The sequence below is a fragment of the Vidua chalybeata genome, chromosome 1, assembly GCF_026979565.1.
Source record: "Vidua chalybeata isolate OUT-0048 chromosome 1, bVidCha1 merged haplotype, whole genome shotgun sequence".
NCBI lineage: Eukaryota > Metazoa > Chordata > Aves > Passeriformes > Viduidae > Vidua > Vidua chalybeata.
Genome location: NC_071530.1, coordinates 131,433,741 through 131,452,478, shown reverse-complemented (window position 1 = coordinate 131,452,478; position 18,738 = coordinate 131,433,741). Strand labels below are relative to the sequence as shown.

The 18,738-nt window shown below is 39.8% G+C and overlaps 1 protein-coding gene across 4 annotated transcripts in view; it reads right to left on the bottom strand.

Moving 5' to 3' along the window:
• The window catches only part of VPS13B (vacuolar protein sorting 13 homolog B), a 429,986-nt gene extending 416,611 nt beyond the window's left edge, over positions 1-13,375 (bottom strand). For 2 of the 4 annotated variants that reach the window (XM_053960682.1, XM_053960693.1), the window contains exons 1-3: positions 13,232-13,286; positions 12,323-12,500; positions 6,272-6,415 (exon numbers count right to left, since the gene is read on the bottom strand). In XM_053960682.1, the coding sequence (XP_053816657.1) occupies positions 6,272-6,415; positions 12,323-12,469 (291 nt within the window). In that variant the 5' untranslated portion in view covers positions 12,470-12,500; positions 13,232-13,286. The other 2 variants (XM_053960664.1, XM_053960674.1) reach the window with 2 other exon arrangements.
• Positions 13,376-18,738: the final 5,363 nt, after the last annotated feature.

Here is an 18,738-nt window from a genome sequence, read left to right as displayed (position 1 = left end):
GATCACAGGATATTGATTCTATTACCAGCTCACACAAGACAGCTCTTCTCATTTCAATTAACAGCCACACACATTTTCCTTTTAATGTGCTCTAGGAGAATGGTAGTTTCACCAAAAAGATATCCAGCCCATTAGCTCTGAGACAACCCTGTAATAGAGTTCAAAGGACAGTAAGCCTGAACAGCCAGGAGATTTCTTCAAAATCACAAACTTGGTCTGAACACCACCACAAAGAGGTACACAGAGATCTTGTTCAGAAAACAAGATGAAAAAAGGCAGTATTTGCTCTCTAGATACTATTGCTCCAGCTGCCACAGGAACTGAAGGGAACTGTGTGTAACTACGCACAGCTCCTGGCAGCTTCCTTAAGTTGCAACACCTATACCAACACCGGGCCACATCTTCACCTGGCTCTCTCTTCACAATGTGTGAAGTGCATTGATTTAAACAAAAAAAGCTATTGAAAAACACTGATGTTATACAGTCTTAATACCTATTGTAATAATGACCAACCTGGTTTTAGAATCATAGAATCATTTAGATTGGAAATGGTCTTTAGGATCCAAGACTGTTAACTGTTTTGACAATATGAAAAGATTTTCTTGACAAGACCTGCATTCAAAATCTGAGCTCTTTGCAAGAATACAGTGCCAACTATATTTACAACTGCTCTTTCTGTCCTTGAACCTGCTATCACAGTAAATATGCCTGACACTGAGCACTCATACATCCCCTCTCTTGCTTGGTCACCTACTTTTTGGCTGCTCAGAAAAGCATATTCCCAGGCAGTTCTTTCTCACATAAAGTCACATGTGTTCTCAAGATTCTGGGAGAGCTTACTATGCCTTGTCCCTGTGGGTGTTCTCAGGAGTTAGGTACAGCACAGCTGTTGAAGATGCCACCAGGGCTGCACAAGCTAGAAAGCAGAATTGCTTACAAGTCTTGTTCTTTACCAGAAACATCTAAAAGCAGGGTTCACACCTAAAGAGTGTAAACCTTTACTCTAGGGGAGTGTGTACTCCCCTAGAGTAAGCAGTAGGATTAGGTCAGAGGTGCCTGTAGGCAGCACATCAACACTGAAAGATGTCGTAGGAGCCAGGAACAAGCACAGAAGGTATCAAGTGGGATCCCTCATACATTTCACAGTAATCAGTTTCAGACATGTGAAATCACCACTACTTAGCCCTGAGAAGGACTCAAATAGAAATATACTGGCAAATTCACATGTAAACTGTTCAAAATTAGGAACACATTAATAGGCTTTCAGGTAAACAAGACAGGTATTCAGACTGAGGCAACACAACGGCAGTGACAGGACTCTACAGCTAGAGTATTAAGAAATGTGCCTGCAGGAGTCATTGAACAAATTCACAAAGGCAATTTTTTCTTACACAAGCATAATTACTGCAATCTCAAGCATCAGATGCTTTGCTTTTAAAGTCTATTAAAGTGGTTAGCAGGAACAAAAATACGTAAATTACAGAGTCACTCTTGCATGCCCAGCTAGTACATGTGACTATTTATCCAGCTTTAAGCAAAGCTGCTCATCTCCACCTCAGCCTCTCATTTGAAACCACTGGAGAAAGACAACAAAGTGTCTGAACCAAATGCTGCAAAGACTTTTCTAGCACCTGCTACAGCCTCTCTTTACTATTTCCTCTATTGAAAGAGTAAGTTTACTAAGTGTTTTTCCAAGACATTTGTGACATTTATCCCTTAAAAGGATAATATCCTTGAAAGAGAACCTCCTACCTAAAACACTTTTGTTCACATAAAGCCATTTATAGAAAACATAAGAACTCTTCAGGCAGGAGTTCTTGACAGAAAATGCCACAAACCCCAACGACTCTGCCAAACATTCCTGAACCTTTGAAAAACACTATATTACAGTCTGATTTGCACTAAACAATTTGTTTTAATTCAAAATAATATGGAAATTTTTTCTTGTTACTCATATATACACTAATTTGTATGTATGCACACACAGAAACAAAATCCTCTTTTTTTTATATTACTCTGTTAAAACACAAATAAGAGCATCATGAACTGGCTGCTTAATTAGAATTTCATATTCATCTTTAACTTGATATGATTCAGCACTAGCTGATAACATAGTTTGCTTCTTATAGAACAATTCTCAATATAATCTTCACCTTAAATTTTGCTAAAACACAGTATCAGATTTACTGAACTAAATATACTACTATGAATGTTAAGTACCAAATGGAATTTATTTAAAAAATAAAGACCTTGAGCTTCCACATGAGCAAATAAAAAGCATAAAGGTGAGCCAGTGAAGACTGTTAGTTAAGTCTTCTGACTTCAAGTCTTACCATATTTCTGCTGTCACAGAACACTAGACTTGTAAACTCAAATGGAAAAAAACAGCACTGCTTGTCCATACAGCCACATTCAACTGAACTACTACAACCCAGGTGAGGGAAAAAAAACACTAAAGCACTGCTTCAGATCTGGAGCTAGCTTTACCACCTAAGCAAAGACTTCATATAACTATACCCTCATCAAACACAAGCCTTCTGTCTTTACCTTCATAATCTGTCAACACACCTTATCTCCCATCTCAATCATTTCCCAGTCAAGACCAATTTCTGCTTCCAGCATTCTTTGGTGGCAATCTCTACCAGCTGTCAGGTAAGAATGTGTCTGGTATTCTGACAGTCATACTTGTGGGCTGTTCTCCACTGCTTCCACAAAGTTACCCTATTCCAACTTTCTTTGTAATGCCTCATGGAAGGAGCATTGCTCAGCTGTCTGTATGCTGATCCAAACTAGATTTCCCTGTGCACCTCTAAGTGCTTCAACCTAACAGACTTCCCCAGTTCCACAATTAATTACCCTTGGAGTACAGAGAGCCTTCATACACATCAGCATATTTCTGGTGCACTGTGTTCTGCTTAAAGGCACAGACTCAAATGTGAAGCAGTAATACAAATAAAACATTTCTCCTTGATCTCCTCATGTGCATCAGTTCCAAGACAAAAAAAACCCACAGAATGCAAGGTGGAACATGAAGAATAGTCCTGTGGTTAGTTATAATGGCAGAAAGGTGAAGAAAACAGACACAGGATTCCAGGCTTGTCCTTCCCAATTTGCACTACCTGAATTTAAAGCCTCTGGCTTGGGCATGGAGATATCTTAGCACTGAGAGGGGAAGAGAAAGGAGCAAAGAATTTCAAATATATTAAGGAAAAAAAAAAAAAAAGGATGTGTAGAAGAGAAAAGAGTTAAGAACAGTCCAACAGGACAAAGGGAGAAAACCTCTCATAGGAAAAGCAGCAATCAACACAGATTTTAAAAAGTGGTTTCAATTCTATATGAAGCCCACAGATTTAATATATAGAGATAGGTAATGAGAAGAACATAAAATACTGGAACTTTAACCACTTTCTAAAACAAAATATAGCACTCGTGGAAAACAGAGTCAGGACAGTCAATTACTATAACTTCAATACAAGTCAAGCAAACTTAAACTTTAGAATCACATTAAAGTGTTTAAGAAACGGATTTAAAAATCATACCAACATATTTGAGAATATTACAAATGCTCATACTTAAAACTCAGTGCTGCAGAAGATTAGTTCAAGAGAAAAAGAAAAAAAAAGCCAGGCACAGTTGCATTAGGCTGACAGACATCAAAAACCAATGTGAAACACCTCACAGCCAAATTCTATTTCAAGTACTGACACTAAGCAAAGTCATAACCAAAAGTGCACATACAAAGCATGTTCAACAGAACACCCCTTTACTCACTGCAAAGTTGATGCACTTCAGTTTCATTTTCTTGTGAAGTATCCACATTTAACACTTGGGTTTCAGAAGTAATAGTACCAGATATAGAAAAGGAGAAAAAGGAAACAAAGCACAGAAGAAAAAGGGGAAAAGCAAAGACCTTCAAAATGTAAATACCACTAATTCTACAGAATTCTGGATTTCGTACATCATTAAGGGAACATGCCACTTATACAACAGTTCTGCTTAGAAAAAGAATTTTTGCATAAAACTAGAAGTTGAGCCATTACTGTCTAATCCAAACTTAGCTGAGGAGATGCTGCAATAAGCATGAACAACAAAAAAATCTAACTAAACTAATACTGAAACTGAAGTAACAATGACACAGCATCATGGTAAAACATATATATATACAAAGCACCCCAGGGAACTGATGCTCTTCAAAGACGTGAGCAAAACCCTCTCTTTCTTTTTACAAAATCTGTAGAGTCACTGGGTAACAGCTTCAAACAATGCCATGTATTTTAACCTTCATATATCTTCAACAGAAACATTGTTTCAAATAGCATCTTTCCAAAGAAAATACACCTAAGCTGAGGTCAAGAACTTTATTTTTTGCTCAGGTGAAATTATCCCTGTGCTCATTAGAGGTCTCACCTGAGGAAGGAAATACTGGGTCAAGCCAATCAATTTGAGAACTAAACTAAGCTTTCTTGCTAATTATGCTCTTCACTGATATTAAGTTCCTGGCAGAACAGTTCCAACTGGAGCTAAACTCGCTGAAAGTTCATTTTACTACCATTTTCCACAGAAATATTTCATTTATATTTTTATTCACTGATTACAAAAATTTTTATGACAATTGGTTTTAGCAGAGTACACTGCCATACTTTGAACAATTTCAAATAGTGATTCTAAAAATTAAATTCAACTTGTCAACTTTTTAAACCATATCCTCAGAACACAGCATAAAAGTGTTTTCATTTACATTCTTTTTCATCAAAGATAATCCTTCTATAGCACAGACCCAAATTTTACCCTCCTGAGCATACATACCAATGAATAATTTGTTCAAATGTCAGTTGCAATTTTCAAAACTCTTTTCTTGCCTCTGAACCTTAAACATCTGTAACAAATACTTGTTTTGAGAGTGCTTTACATTCATGACAGTTGACCTTTTGATGTATGCACCACAAAATTTAGGTTTCAAATACCACGCAAGCAGGAAATCTGATCATTTCAGCAGTAGCCATCTGCAAGGTCCAGTATCAAATATTAGTTCTGGGTTGCACAAAGTCATGGGCTACAAATCTTTTTCTGCAACTCATAATTAGTTGCAATTTGCTGCTCCCAAAAACACACTTGTGATGGAACATCTGGTCTCAAAGCTTACCTTAACATTGGAAAAGTACTTAATATTTGGCTGGTAGTGTGTATATATGCACATCCATGTGTGCACACAGATTAAGTGTAACTACAGAATGCAAGCAAGTCCTCTGTGGGTGGCTAGGACTAGAGATTTCTACTCCAGCAAAAAAGCCTCTTAGTTCTGTAAGTGTAAAAGCATATATCAAGAAATATCAAACAACAGGAAAGTGTTTTCCAGTGTTCTTGCTGCCTTGTATCTAGTTATTGATGTTAAATGTTAACAGCTCATCAAGCACCCTACCAAACACTCGAGTTTTTACAAATTGGAATTTTTGTTTGCATATGATCCTTAATATAAGTGAAGCACTGTTGAAATCAAAACGTGAACGAGGCTTTTAAAAAACCAACAAGCAAAACAAGCTTGTAAGCCTCTCCAGAATTAAAGCACCATGCTGATTAAAAAAAACCCCACAAGTTCAACATTAACATAATCAAGAACTTTTGGTTAACTAAGTTAGACATACGACAAAAATTGAGGCACTGCATATTTTAGCTTCATTATGTCAGAAGGAAACCTTACCTGAGCCTGTGAAAACAGCCTAATGCACAAACTATTTTGAGCAACTAAAGGAAAAAAAAAATCCCTCATGAGCCCTACATACAAGAAATCTTCCAAGTATACTCAAGCAAGCAGTATAATTTCTAAAGGTAAAAATTAGTTAGACTCCAGGATCTTCAAAGCATTCCTTCAATAACAGCAACACTTTTGAAAAATGCCCAGTGCTGAGTTGTGCCACATACAGCTGACTCAAGCAACCAGCACTGCTGCTTGGGAGACAGAAGCTGGAAGCACACAGGATACTATACTGCTCTTGAAATCCATTTCTCCTCTAGTCATAGGAAAAATCTGACAGAGCACTATTAACTTGCTTTCATATCTGCAAGAACACAGCTACAACTAATAAAGAGTTTAAAAATAAGCATAAAGGAAGATATTAGCCATGACAAGAATACAAATATTAGCCTCAGAAAACAAAAGGGATCCCAACTTCACATGCCAGATTTTTCAGAAGAGTTTCACGAAAGTGGCCTACAGAAGCTCTTATTCTCATGAACCTCACAATGTTGGAAAAGCATTCATGACATTTCTTACCTGAGCCCCATCCTTTAACTTCAAGATGCATTCCATTGTATTAATAGTGATGACAACTGGTTCTGATCCCAATTTCGTCCATGGCACATGAATTCGAAGTTCATGAATGTGCCCACTTAAAAAAGTAAATGGCAGTTTCAGCTCCTAACAACAACAAAGAATGCAGAATTAACTACTGAAACCTATCAAAATCCCAGACACATTTGAAACTCAAAATAGTAATGTTCTATCACAAAGCAAGTCCAAAGTTATTCTCCCTCCCATAATCAGCAGTGTGCCACAAGACCTGGCATTTGCCTTTATAATCACTTGCACGATTATGTCACGATTAGTCTGTTCAAAGGAGACATTTGGGTTACCAGGACATTGATAGTAAAGGATAGCTTAAAACCACCTCTCTCTCACATGAAGCTACTGCAAAATGTTTCGCTATTCAAGGTACAAGTAGAAACAAACAAAGTGAAGGTAAATATTTAAATGAATGCAACCAGTATTATTGTGAAGAGTACAAATTTGGAATTAAACATTGACAATGCCACAGTAAGGCAATTTCTTTCAAAATATTTTAGTGTTTAAGAGTTTTAAGAGCTTAGTTCTTGTAAGACTGGCCCATTGTTACCCCTTTCACATCAAACTACTCAGTAAATACGAAGTTATTAAATTTTTCATTGGCAAAACCAGACTCCTCCACAGCAAAGTCTAATGTAGATGGTTTAAAAACTTGTGCTAGTCAGTCCAGAGCTTCTAACAAATGCCTGGGCACTCCAACACAGATCACAACTCTGCAGGACAGCCTCAGGGAACCAGCTGCTGCTTGCAGCAATTCTGCAGGAAACAAGGTGCCAAAGTTGAGATTAAAGGCACTCAACTAAATAAATTGGCGCGCATACAATACAAAGTGTACAAAATGTTGCAATACCCCAGTAGCTTCAGGTGTTCTGCAAAAAATTAGCTCAACACTTAACCAACAAAAGGGTCAGGCTAGAGAGCTGGTCCCAGCAATCAAGATATGGAATAAGGAAAACAATTGTTCACTGCAAAATAAAGAAGCAATATTTGATATGTTAGAATTTTCAGTCAGCATTCTCGATACTAAGTATTCTAATGCTCAGGTTTCAGGGATGCTTCATCCTTTCACTTTTCTAATGCATATTCTGATATTTTTTACTATCAAGTTTTAAAGTTTTAATGGAGAAAAAACAACACATCTTCAAGTTGCTTATAGCCTGGTATTTTCATCATCACCTTAGATGCTGGGAACTACAAGAGCAATACATTCTCAGGTTGAGAAATAAGTGAATCCAGGTCTCCTAGATACAGGGAAGCAGTTTTGGCCAACGTACAATTAGCATATAGTCCAACTGTCTGACCAATTCAGGGCTGACTAGAAGCCAAAATATGTTATTAAGGGCATTCTCCAAATGACTCTTACACACTGACAGGCTTGGGGCATCCACCTCCTGCAGGAAGCCTGTTCCAGTGTTTGACCACCCTCTCAGCAAGGAAATGCATCCTGATGTCCAGTCTAAGCCTCCTGTGGTACAGCTCTGACCCATTCCCACATGTCCTCTCCCTGCATACCAGGGGGAAGGGCTCAGCATCCCCTTCTCCATGTCCCCTCGTCAGGAAGCTGTGGAGAGCTGTGAGGTCACCCCTCAGCCTCCTTTTCTCCAAATGAAACAAGCACAAAGTCCCTTCAAACAGGATATTGCTCCAGCCCTTTCACCACCTTTGTTGCCCTCCTCTGGACACGTTCTCATCCTTTACCCTCATTCTTCAGCTGTGGGGCCCAGAGCAGCACACAGAGCTCAAGGTGAGGCCACACCAAGGCTGTACAGCAGGGCAGTCACCTCTGTGACCAGCTGGTGATGCTGAGTTTGATGCACCCCAGGAAGGGTTTTGTCCTCTGGGCTGACAGGGTGCATTGCTGGCTCCTACTGAGCCTGCTGCTGGCCAGCACACACTGGTTCTTAACTGTATTTTGGTAAAATCAGGAACACAAACCTTCATTCAAGACTCCAGAATTATCCTGGCAAGCTAGGGCTTAAGCACCTTTTCCCCTTGGCTCAGGTTAGGTACATGAATCTCATTCAACACAAAATTCCTACGAATTAATAGATGTTACACAGAGAAGGTCCATGACACTCAGAAATCAAGCAGGCAAGTTCTAGGGAATTTCAGACAAACAACTACCAGTGGCTCCAGAAAGCCTCTTTTCCTGCACTGCTTGACCCTAGACCTAGCCCTGCTGTACAGAATTTCTATATGAATAAAATCTAGGGACAAGAGCATTTTGCACTTACTATATGATATGTATTATAAGGTCTTAAAGTGTGCCTATACAATAGTTTGCTTTCTGTGAAGCAAACTAATGCAATTTTTTGCCTAAATATATTGAAATAAATACATTTAACAGTGATAAATTCATGATTAATTAATATACAGCCATAAATAACTGACTAACATGTAAGAATGCAGACTAGATGATCATAATTCCCCTTTGCCTAAAATCTCCCCTTGCCCTAAAACACAAGACTATTCTAAAAGTTGGGGTGATAGGCAAGTACTTGTTCTCCACATCAGTGTTACCTCAAATACCTTTTCTTCACAGTCAAGGCCATATTTCACAAGTAACCAGTGGAATATAACAGAGACTTAAAATAAGGTTAGTTCAATGTTCCCATTTCCCAAAAACTATTTTAAGTACCTTAGAATTTTTCATGTTTCTTTCTATACAAATTCTTTTTAGATCAAGGTAGCCTTTGTCTTCCAAAGACTACTTAATCTTTTCCTTCTGCATTTGCAAAACAGCTAAAAACTAATTATGGGAATAAGCACAAGCAGCAAGAAGAGACCAATGTACGTCATCTTTTTGGCACTACTGTGTCAACAGATATACTACACACAAGTTACTTACCAAGTTCAGAGGTAGTTCTGTTACCTCTGGTACTACAGGGACTTCATACAAAACTTGACAGAAGTGCTTAAAAAGCTTTTCCAAAAAACAATACTAAAAGTAATAGTTTCAAAATTTTATAATAAATTACTTTCTTGAAGTAGTTTTTGTACAGTGTGCATATTATGCAATGTACAGATGGAAAATCTCTTGGAATTTTCAGTCTTCCAGTAATTGAATCATTCAGGAAAGGAAAAAAAAATCAAAATTTTATTAGATTTAATCTTCAACTAAAGATAATTATTATAAAATCAACTGGCTATTCAGAGAGTGACACAATTATATACAAAAGCTACACTGTACCTAGAAGATTCAAGCTGAGTACAAACTAGTACTTGACTTCCACAACAGAACTGGTTTGTACAAAAGAAGGGGGACAGAGAGAAGGACAGCCCCTAAGAGTTATTTCAATAGCATTCAGCTTAGTTTAATGAGAGCATAAAACTTACAAAAATATATGTAAAAAACATGCAAATATTTTCAGATACTGGAACATTCTCTTCATATTTGGTAAATTTTCTGTCAAGAACTGTATTTCATCTGATCTCAAGAGGTATTGGCTCCAATTTGGTCAAAAAAATAAATTAAAATCTTCTATAAGACAAACAGCAGTTTATGGTTTGTTCATATCTGTCCTTTGGGATTCTATTGGGTGGCTCAGAACAGCACAACATGACATGGGAACACTAACATCAGCTAAAGTGCATGGAGCAGGAAGCACACACTTGTTCCCAATTCTGTTATAAAGTGCTTTGTCCAGGTAGTTCGGCACCTATGCTAACACTCACAGAAACCATGTACAACTCCCAGAAGATGGAATTCTCTGAAAATGTTTAAGGCTCTAGACAAATACACCCAGGATAGGTGGATTTGTATCCAAGAACCTGAAGCATGAAATTAAAGCTGTGTTCATGTCAGATAAGGAGCAGGGAAACCAGGCTGGGGATCACAATCCAGGACAGAACAGTGTTACAAGAGCAGAGCAGTAAAGGGGACTAACTTTGAGTATCATGAATCTATCCAGGGAGAGAAGCCAACTAAAATTATATATACTGGTAATTTTCAGAGACCAGCTTTTCAAGGGAGCTCCTGACAGCTGCAAAGGCTTGGGTATTTTGCATTACCACATTGTGCTTACTCAAAGAGTTTTGCTGAGCAGAAATAAACAGCATTCCCTCCACAAAAAAAAAAAAAAAAAAAAACAAAAAAAAAAAAAAAACAAAAAAAAAAAAAAAAAAAAAAAAAAAAAAAAAAACCAAATACCCACTGGACCCACTCTCGTCTGTGAGTCCAGACAAGTTCCAAATAATAATAAGAGCCAAATGAAGATAACTACATTTTACAAGCACCCAGCCAAATAATGTAAAAACAATGAGTCTGAGCTAACTTTTGCATCCATCGCATATTCACATTCCCATTCAAATGATAATGGGTGCATATGGCAGCACTTGCCACAAAAGCCATAACATTATCAGATTGAGCTGGATATTTAGGAACCCAGTTCACAGGCAGACAAAGAAGAAGCAAGGGATCACCTACCAGCAAACTGCAACTACTGGAAAGGGAACACCACCAATGAGAGCAGCAAAATTCTTATAGTGTCAGGTAATGCAGCATGTTTGATATATCCATCCCAAGTCATGTTTGAATTTGTTATTAGGACAAACTTCCTCTCCGCACAGCGGAGCACTGAAACAGCTTACCCAGAGAGGAGCTTCTCAGAAAACAGAGCTCAAGATCCAGCTGAAGCAAAACACACAATGTCTGACATAATGCTGGCAACAGCCCTGCTCAAAACAGGTTGGACTAGATGACCTCCAGAACTCCTTTCTGATCAAACCTTCTTTGTACATACACATTTTAAAAGGCTCACGGGGAACACATCCTACAGAAAATCAGCTGTATGGACAAGATGTACCCAGTAACAGACTTGAGAGAAAACACAGAGGCTATGAAACACTTGAAGGAAGACAAGTAAGGTTCTTTAAAAGGCACAGAAAACAGAACAAGATCTCTTGTAAGATTGTCTCTTCTTCCAGAACAGGATCAGAGATTCTTATTTAGCCATATGTATATTTCTCACATTTTAAAAGGTGTTCCCAACAGAGACACACAGTCAGCCCAGCCTATTCCAATGCCTCATAATCCGACACATAAATGAGATTTCCATTTAGGTCTAACCTAAGTCTCCCAACATGCAATTTATTCAATTGCTTCTTGTCAGATCCAAATAATTCTTGCCCTATCTTGTCTCACCTTATTTTTGTCAACATTAAAAACATATTCCCTGTATATTTTATTCTTCTTTCAAGGGATGTATTTACTACATTTCCCATTCTTTGCTGCATTTTTCTCAGCTCCTTCACTTGGTTGGACTACATCTGGCCACAGAACTCCAGCTAAGCCCTGCTACTCCATGCACAACAGAAAGCAGCTTTATCAGTCTCACACACTCAAGTTGTCAACTCAGATAAGCATGAAAGGAAACCATCCCTGTGCTAAGGCTTTACCACTGCATATTGACAGCAGGCTCCAAATTCTGTATCTAGTGTTTTACTTGGTCAAGCTTGTTGTTTTAAGGCTGAGTTTTACTGTGTCTTTAATTTAATCCACAGAAACCAGATGATCAAATCTATTACTCAAGTTTAGATACAACTGGAACAATGAAATCTGAAGTTGGAAAACAATACAAAGCAGAAATGGGTTTAGTATGCGTAATTAAAAAGGGATCCCACTTTACTTGGTGACCTTTCAACTTAGTTACTATACATCATTTGTAAATATGACTGGAAAAGCAATTCAATTAATGCTCCTACCATAAAACAATAGTTACTCAAAGAAGAAACATGTCCACAAAAAAGCCTCTCTTCACACTCCATAACTTACAGAATGTGTAAAGAATTACCATTCACTGCTAAACAAATGGCATGAAATTAAAGCAAGAATAACTAAGTGCAGGGGGAGAAAAATACTGCATATGAAGAAAACCAGCAAGCACTAAGTTATTACTTAGCTGTGCAGACCAATTTAAAATAATTCAGACAACTTCTTTTAAATCAAAGGCACGGACTGTAACTGCTATAAACATAACATACCTGTTCAAGTACATCCAACTTTAATTCAAGTTTACTGAGCACAACATCTCCTCCCCAGAGTGACAACTGCAGATCTGAAGGCTTCAAGTTCTTTATGTAGCGATTCACATAGCTCATCAAAATAGGAGTTACATAGGACTCCAGCATTCTGGAAGATCTCTGTATTACCAGTCAAGCACTAGGAAAAGGACAAGAAATTGAGATGTCAGTTATATATCTCCAGTCTAATTTTCAGTAATGCAACACTCCCATTGTTTGAATGTATGAAAAGAATTCTAAACATCATTTATAGTCAGAGGTTCATATAGTTACATACAAAGATAAAACATATAGAAAGACGCAAGCACATCTGTTTAAAACTATGGATTTTCAGGTTATATATAATATATATGTATATTCCCACACACATATCTGTGTGTGTATATATACATATATATATACACACATATATATATATCAGAAGTAGTAACTAGCTTAACCAAAAAAAAAAGCCAACCAAACAAACGAAGAAACAGAAAAAGTGATCAAGCAGTCCACCATGCCTTCACACAGCATTTAAGTGACAGGACAACTCCTTTTTGGAGTCATCAAAAGGATAAATTTGGATAACATCAAACAAGGGTAACTCCTAACTGATAAGAGTCCACACTACAATATCGCCTTAGATGCACCTCACCGGTCTCAGCACCGCGTACAAAGCAATCCTGCCAGTTTAGTGCCAGCCTGAACTCCAAGAAACCAACATCCTTCACGAACCGAGCTGAGGTTACGTTAAGGTCTGCCATCACTCCCATCCCTCTCCACATCCTTTCCCAACTCCCGCCGTCCCGAGGAGACCCTTCCCCGTCCCGTCACCGGTGCGGACTTCACCCGGATACCTTCACAAACCCGGGAAACCCGCGCCCGTACCTTCGGGACACATCCTCGCACGTCCCTCCCGCGGGCCCACGCCCCCTCAGGGCCCCTTTACCTGGCCCTGCACAGCGCCCCGAGGCTCCGCGCCCACCCCGGGCCGGCCGGGCCGCGGCAGCGCCGCGCACGCAGCGCCTCCGGCAGCGCCTCCCGCCCCGGCTCCACCGCTCGGCCGCTTCCGGGTTTCCCGGCGCATGCGCGCGCCGCCGCTGGCCCTCGGCCGGAAGCGTTTGGCGCGAGCGCGGGGCGGGGCCAGGCGGTGGTTCTGAGGGCGGTGGAGGTCACGTGCCCTGCGGGGGCGGGGCGGGGCTTCCCCGGCGGCCCCGTGAGGCGGCGGCAGCGCGCGGGCCGTGGGGCAGAGTGACAGGGACGCGGAACGGGCGAGCTTGGGAATGCCTCCGAGGTCATCGAGTCCTGCCTGTGACCGAACCGCACCTTGTCAGCTATACCATGGCACTGAGTGCCACGTGCAGTCTTTACCTAAACACCCCCAGGGACGATGACTCCATCACCTGCCTGCAAAGTCCATTCCGGTGTCTAATCACCCACCCTTCACGTGAAGCAATTCCTCCTAACGTCCAACCTGAACATCCTTTGACACAGCTTGAGTTTCTATCCTCATGTTGTCTCCATTTTTTTCTTGGATGAAGGGCCAATTCTCATCTGGCTACAGCCTCCTTTCAAGCAGTTGTAGGGAGTGATAAGGTCACCCCTGAGCCTCCTTTTCTCCAGGCTAAACATCCCCGGCTCCCCCAGCTGCTCCTCACAGGACTTGTCCTCCAGACCCTTCACCATCTCCACTGCCCTTTTCTGGACTCTCTCCAGCACCTCAATGTCCTTCCTGAACTGAGGGGCCCGGAACTGCACACAGCACTCGACACAGTCTCCTCCCAGGCCAGAGAGGCTCGGCCACCCCTCAGGTGTGTGAGCGCCCGCCGTGGGGAGCTTGGGCACGGTGCTCCATCCTGGAGCACTGAACCCCTGAGATGTGCCACTGCCTCAACCAGCCCCAGCTCCAAGGCTTGGTTCATGTTGTTATAATTGACAAATGGCCGGGTGGAGCAAACCCCAGTGGTGGCAAACACTTGCTCCCACTCTGCTTAATAAAGGTGTGCATTTTCTGGCTTGGTTTGAAGCAAGGTTCTGCTTAGGTTCTCAATTGCACCATTTCACATGTGAGAGGAGTTCCTGACACCCAGGAATGCCCCTGATGTTCTGCATGCCCAGAGTGCTTCTCCCTTCTCTAGATCATAGAGAAAATCCATCTTCAGCAGGATTGAGTCCTTTTGAGGTTGCTTGTGGCACACAGAAAATGCCCTGGAAAGGTAAGTTAATAGAATGCAGGCTTACATGTTGGCATATGGGTGATTTGGAAATGAGCTGAGCTCATTTTTATCAGGGAAAAGTGCAGTAAGCAGTGCCTGTGGGCATGGCTTTGATGTAGATAATTAATAACCTTTTACAAAGGCCTCTGATTTGAGTTTTGAAGGAAAGCCTGGAATATGCCGCCTGAGTTACATATTCCTCCTGGAAATTTGAAATCGCATTAATTTAGTCTGCAGTGTAGTTACATGGCTGAAAAGACAACACTGTACAGCATCTGAGAGAGTGTATGTGAAGCTCAAACAGCAAGTGCTCGGATAGGAGCCTACCCCTGTAGTACTCATGTATTGAAATCTGGCTGAGCTAATCAAGGTCTGGAGGCTCCAAATCCTGCTGGATTACCTGTCTGTTCTGCCTCCAGTATACACATGCTGAGCTAACCATGAATCAAACCTCGTTTTGCATACACTTGCTGTGCCATCCTCATTCATGAATCACAGCTTGTAAGACAGTATTTCACCTCACTAAGAGTCAAAGCAGCTTGGACTGCTTTTCTTCTTGCAGTGGTCACCACTCCCACAGCTCATACTTGAGTGTATGTTCAACCATTCTTCAGTACCTGTGGTATGTTAACCTGTGGCTAAGAGGTGGTAGCAGGCAGGAAAATTTTAACAGCATCAGTGGTCTTTAATTAAGTTGTGCTTCTGACTAAACAATTTCTCTAGGACTAGCATTCTTGAAGAATTCCTTTGCAGAACTGCTATACCTTTCTGTCCCTCTGCTAGAGGGGTAGGAGTGGTGAATTTTACTGGTAACACTTTTCAGGAGTGTGCACTGCAAGCCAGCTCAGAGAGATAATCAATGCAAATGGAAACAATCTCATTTATAGCATACCCCCCCACAGAATTACATTGATATAACAGAGGGATGTGGCAACTGATAAGCTGAATGTTGAAGCACACCCTAAGCCTGCATCAAAAGCTCTTATTTCAACAGAAAAACATTCTTCTGTTTCTTTGTCCATTTTGTTATTGCTTTTGAATGACATATCCAATCAGTGCTGGAATGTTTCCTGAAAGTTCAGAGTTGAAGAACAATGCCCTATTTTGGTGAAAAATCAGTAAACGAGAAGAAGAGTAGGGGAAAAACAGTGCTCCTGGCAGCTGCCTGGCAGGCCTAGCAGCTGAGAACAACTCTGTAATCTTCCTGACAATAATTAGCTTTTCATTATAACTACCTCCATCTCAGTTCTAGTTCAAGTATGTTGACACCCTGAATAATTTATTTCTACAGTAGGGAAAAAAAAAAAAAAAGGAAAAAAATGGAAGGGATCACACAGAAATAAATCTTTGAAGGAAAGGAGATTAATGGGTGGCATGAAACAAGAGTAGCTGGAGAGGATTATAAAGGTCCCTGATGTACAGAGGGATGTGAGCTGAGTACATGGGGAATTTGCAGGTAGTAGGCAGGGGATGTACAGTAATGAACTTGGGCATACTACAGCAACGAGGGCATGTCTGCTGGAAATGTCAGCTCCTTGAGCTAGTCCAATTTATTCAGTATTTCAGCACTTCAGTGAAACATGCAGGATAGCTATAATTAAAATTGCAAATCTAGTGGCATGGGAATCTTGTTCAGTCATATAACTTGAGCAATTGTGAATCCCTGAAAAGCTAACAAAAGTAGCTACAGTTTACCTGGAGACTGAAAAAGTGTACATGAAACAGTGTCACTTCTGGCCGGACATGAAAAAAATACCACTTCAAGGAGGTCCTCAGGAAACATATCTACATGCAGAGTACATTTTTTTTCTTTACAGAAGTGTCTTTTAATGTGTTTCTGGCTTCAGTGTTGTTGCTGCTATAGGCTATTTCCTGTTTCCTGCAACAGAAGTGGGATCAATGAAATACAAAATGAAGGGGAAAAATAGAGTTCATTAAAAAATGAAGAAAATCTAGAAAAGGTAGAGGATGAGTAAGTGGCTGTTAGAGAATTACTTGATCACAGAATGATTGGGGTTGGAAGGCACCTCTGGATATCACCCAGTCCAACCCTCCTGCTAAGGCAGGTTCACCTAGAGCAGGCTGCATCAAAGACAGTTTGTATCTCCAGAGAAATAAATTTTCTATCTCCGCAGCTGATAGACATTGATAAGATCCCTGTTCAGTCTTTCCTTCACCAGGCTAAACAGCCCCAGCTCTCTCAGCCTTTCCTCATCAGTGAGTTGCTTCAGACCCCTAACTAAATTCATAGCACTCCACTGGACCCTCTCCAGTAGTTCCTTGTCTTCCTTCAACTGGAGACCTCAGAACTGAACACAGCATTCCAGGCATAGCATCAACCAGGGCAAACTACCTGAGGCTGCAGTCAAAGGGAAAACCAAGGAAAACAGACATCTAAATAGATTTTTAAATGTTTGGCCTGGGCAGTTTGCAGTACATAAGACAATCTGAGGTTATTGGCAAGAAGGGTTGAGAGACAACCTGTGTGGATCTTTTTTACCTGGAAAAAGGTTTTTAATCCTCCAACCTCCTTCACTATGTCCCTCAGCTAACACTGGATACTTTAACCAGGTTACTGAGCAATCTGCTGTCAATGTCTGTTCTGCTCCAGCGCCTCCAAGTACAGCAGCATGGATATGGGTAACAGGTCCCAGAAGCTTTCAGTCTATTCATGTGGCAGAAGACCGCTGGTTTATGATTCTTTAGAGCCTACTGAGATGTCCTGTAGACAGCATGAGACTGACAGTGTGAAGGAGTTCATAACCATAGATTATCAATACTAATAGAGATATTTCAGAAGGAAAATAAGGAATTACTTATGAGGAATTATAAATGAGGAAAATAAAAATTACTTAGTCTTCTTTCTTCCCTCCTGTTCTAGGTGCTAAAACATGGACTAGCTGATTTGTAACATTTCTTGTTGGTTCTTTTTTTCTGTTTTTACTATAAATTATACTTGTAGTAAATGATGTAATATATTATAGATAGAAGTAAAATAAGTGTATAAATGTGTTTATATTGTAATATATAAGAATAATGTATTATAAACATGTTAAGATTTGCCCTCTCAGTTTTACTGGGAATTTCCTGAGCTCAAACTAAACTAACTAAAAATATGTATTTTCTAATATTTTTCAAACTTTAAAAAACTACAGCAGCAAAAACAAACAATATAAATCAATCTGTTTTACTATTAGAAGTAAATAGGTTATTAGTGATGTCATGTTACCTAATTATTAAATAATATATAGCAATCAGAAACTGGTAAACAAAAGTTGCCATGCCACTTTTATTACTATGATAGCCCCCATGTTACTATGGCATTATTTTCAAGTTCACCAAAATGCACACGGATTCGAAATTTGGAAACATTAAAAGCAATTTTTTTTTTTTAGAAATTGCACATATGCTTTCACTGTAATCTCAATTTTTTGTATATTCTAAATTTTAAGGTGCAAGGTGCAAACAATTGTCCCTCATAAGTTTTATTTGTTCTTCTATTCCCTAAATTGTGCCTGAAAATCATAGTGAAAGAGCTCTCAGCTGTAGTCTTGAAGCAATATTTTTTTTCAGGTGAAGGAAAATTGATTTAACTGTGTCACCTTTAAAATGGAAAATTAGTATTCAAAAAGATCAAAATAAATTTATTATTTATAACTAGTATTATGAGCAAGAATCTGTAGAAACAGTTACATTCACTCTAAGTAAAACAGAAAAAGTATTAATTTAGTGATCAAAGGTCATGAAGTTCTGGAAGCTTTTGATATATAATCCTAGCTCATTGCTGCCTCACCTGGCTTTTTAGGAAAATGCTTTCCCCAGCTCTGCTAATCCTTGCAGCAGTCTGGGGACAGAATGCTCCGGGCAGCAGGGAGCAGGACACATTTATGCAGATTCGGATGCTAACCCAGCTCAACCTTCACCAGTCTCCCTGATGTCTCCTCTGTGGGTGAGTGTTCACTCTGAGTCAGCGGGGTGAATGTCTGTCCAACCCAATCTCCTCTTCTCAAGGGTGAGCAATGGACTAACAGCCAACTTGGTTTGGTCCAGACAGTGATGGTGCACTCAAATGTAAAGATTTAGCTACAGTAACTGGTGTTTTAAAATGTAGCCTGCATGCATAAATTCTTTGTACATAAATTTTGTTTCTTTGGGTATTATTACACCTCAAATAAAGAG